This window comes from Lupinus angustifolius, chromosome LG12, assembly GCF_001865875.1.
Source record: "Lupinus angustifolius cultivar Tanjil chromosome LG12, LupAngTanjil_v1.0, whole genome shotgun sequence".
Classification (NCBI taxonomy): Eukaryota; Viridiplantae; Streptophyta; class Magnoliopsida; order Fabales; family Fabaceae; genus Lupinus; species Lupinus angustifolius.
In genome coordinates this window covers 11988751-11990750 of record NC_032020.1, presented here as the reverse complement: position 1 = coordinate 11990750, position 2000 = coordinate 11988751, and the positions used below count along the sequence as shown (strand labels likewise).

Below are 2000 nucleotides of genomic sequence, written 5' to 3'. Positions count from 1 at the left end.
ATGTCTCGTGCTAGGTTCCTTGACTTGGCGCATGATTGTCTTCGTCACTTGGCGCATCTTGGCTTGTCACAAGCGAAGTGCCTTGTTAGCACTTGTCTAATATTCACTTGTAACCTTCTCTGTTTTCGTTAGGGCATACCCTGCAACTGTACAAATCAATGATACCCACCTTGTGTTCCTTACAGCACCAACAAATAAAAGCTAGATTTTGAAAATTCCATTATGACTACCAAGTATTATATTCATGTTCATGTTTAATATTTTTTGGTGGTTTACATATCCCAAGGTGAAAACATATTAGACTAAATTTATCTGCCACGTCTTTGTTCGAGATCAACATATTCTTCATAGAAGGAGATTACAAGTACTCCAAACTCTTCTGCCTTTACATGTCACTAGTATTTATATAGAAGAGGAACATGAAAATGGTATTAACCAGTTTATGGTACACAAGAGAATGTTGAACAGATTTGACTGAGTACTTGGGAAAAAAAATCACTAATTAATTACAGCATTTGTGTCAAGCTTATGTTGAGTCCTTTTGACCACTTTCTTTTCCAATAGCTTTTAGAAGTGCTTCAGTAACATCTCTCACATCCAGTTTTTTATCCTCAGCCACAACAATGGCTTCCAGAGAAAAGCCATTTTCACATGAAACTTTTGCTTGTTCAACATTCAGACCCATCTCATCAAAAGCCTCTAAAATAGCAACCAGCTTGTCACCTCGTTTGTCGCAGGTCACACTCACCACAAAGGTTCCAGTGTTTATCTTCTCTACTTTCACATTCTGTTCAATGTTATAGAACATAATACATTAATATATATCAATATCCTCTAGTTTTTGCCAATAAAAAATGTTGAGATATCCCTTTCCTATCTTTACTTGTTGTGTTCTTGATGAGTTTCACAAGCAAAACTTAAATCTACTTTACACGCCCTCAACAATGTACAAAATTTAAGCTAATAACATAATTTTTGACTTATTGGCTACTCATTCATTTTCATGATAGAAAAATCATTAGTTAGTATATAAATTTTTTTATAGGCAAATGTTAGTATGTTAGCATTTATAGTGAGACTCGAACTCTTAATATCATTTCACTTCATTCCTTAAGTCCTTCATCTTAACCAGCTGAGCTGCTGATCACCTTAATCCAAAAATATAACTTAACCCTAAATTTGTACATTAATAATTAATATGAATAAGTCTTATATTTTCTTTTAATTAACATGGTTGCTTAGAAAAAGGGCAACAAGAGATTAGACATACCTTGTTCTCTTGGACATGGTTCAATAGGTTAAGGTACTGGCTTCTGATGGCTAGTAGGTTTTCATACTCTCTTTTGACAGTTTCCATGGCCACCTTTAACTTGTATATGTATAGAATAGTACTCTTTTCAATGGTGGTTCTCTTAGCCTTGTAAAAAAGGTAATAACATCAGTGCATGGAGAAAAAATAAAGTCAATATACCATTGTGAAATCAAGGGAAAGAAGAGAAATTTGATTGCTTTACAGAGTTGGAGTTGGCAAGGGCTCTCAGAATGTGAAGTTTTCTACGCATTGATATCTTTTTCTGCACTCTGCAACCCATGATCTCGTCTCTTTACAAGTCTTTCTATCTCTTCTATGTTTATCTTTCTTGTGTGAATGTTAAAGTGAGAGTACTGAACTCTGGCATCACATTTATAGTTGGTGAATGAGTGGAGTGTGTTGTTGTGTTGTGTTTTGGATTCTTGTTATTTTGATTTATAAAAATAGGACAATGCTACTTTCTGTCTGTCTTTTATGAAATTTGAAATGATAAGAGATTATAAACCCAAAAAAGATCTATTCTTCATAGGGAAGGGAATAATGAAGGGTTTTCATATAAATGAAGGGAATAATGTTGGTGGTTCATTTCATATAAATGAAGGTTCTAAATCATAAAAATGATCATGTTGATGTTTTGTAATTTTCAACTGTTTTAAATTATGATCGTAGTTGTGATTGTGATAATGAT

At 33.5% G+C, this 2000-nt stretch overlaps 1 protein-coding gene across 1 annotated transcript; it reads right to left on the bottom strand.

Annotated features, from left to right (window-relative positions):
- On the bottom strand, positions 326 to 1687 carry LOC109361655. The gene is made up of 3 exons (XM_019607173.1): positions 1515 to 1687; positions 1271 to 1417; positions 326 to 787 (listed from the first exon to the last, which is right to left on the bottom strand). The coding sequence occupies exons 1-3, from the start codon at positions 1590 to 1592 to the stop codon at positions 527 to 529; spliced, it is 486 nt and encodes a 161-aa protein (XP_019462718.1). The 5' UTR covers positions 1593 to 1687; the 3' UTR covers positions 326 to 526.

Excerpts from the sequence above, each read along its gene's own strand:
- LOC109361655 (XM_019607173.1), bottom strand. The coding sequence starts at position 1,592 with ATGGGTTGCAGAGTGCAGAAAAAGATATCAATGCGTAGAAAACTTCAC. Across the intron at positions 1,418-1,514 it reads CCCTTGCCAACTCCAACTCT|GCTAAGAGAACCACCATTGA; the intron begins GTAAAGCAATCA and ends CTTTTTTACAAG. Across the intron at positions 788-1,270 it reads ACCATGTCCAAGAGAACAAG|AATGTGAAAGTAGAGAAGAT; the intron begins GTATGTCTAATC and ends AACATTGAACAG.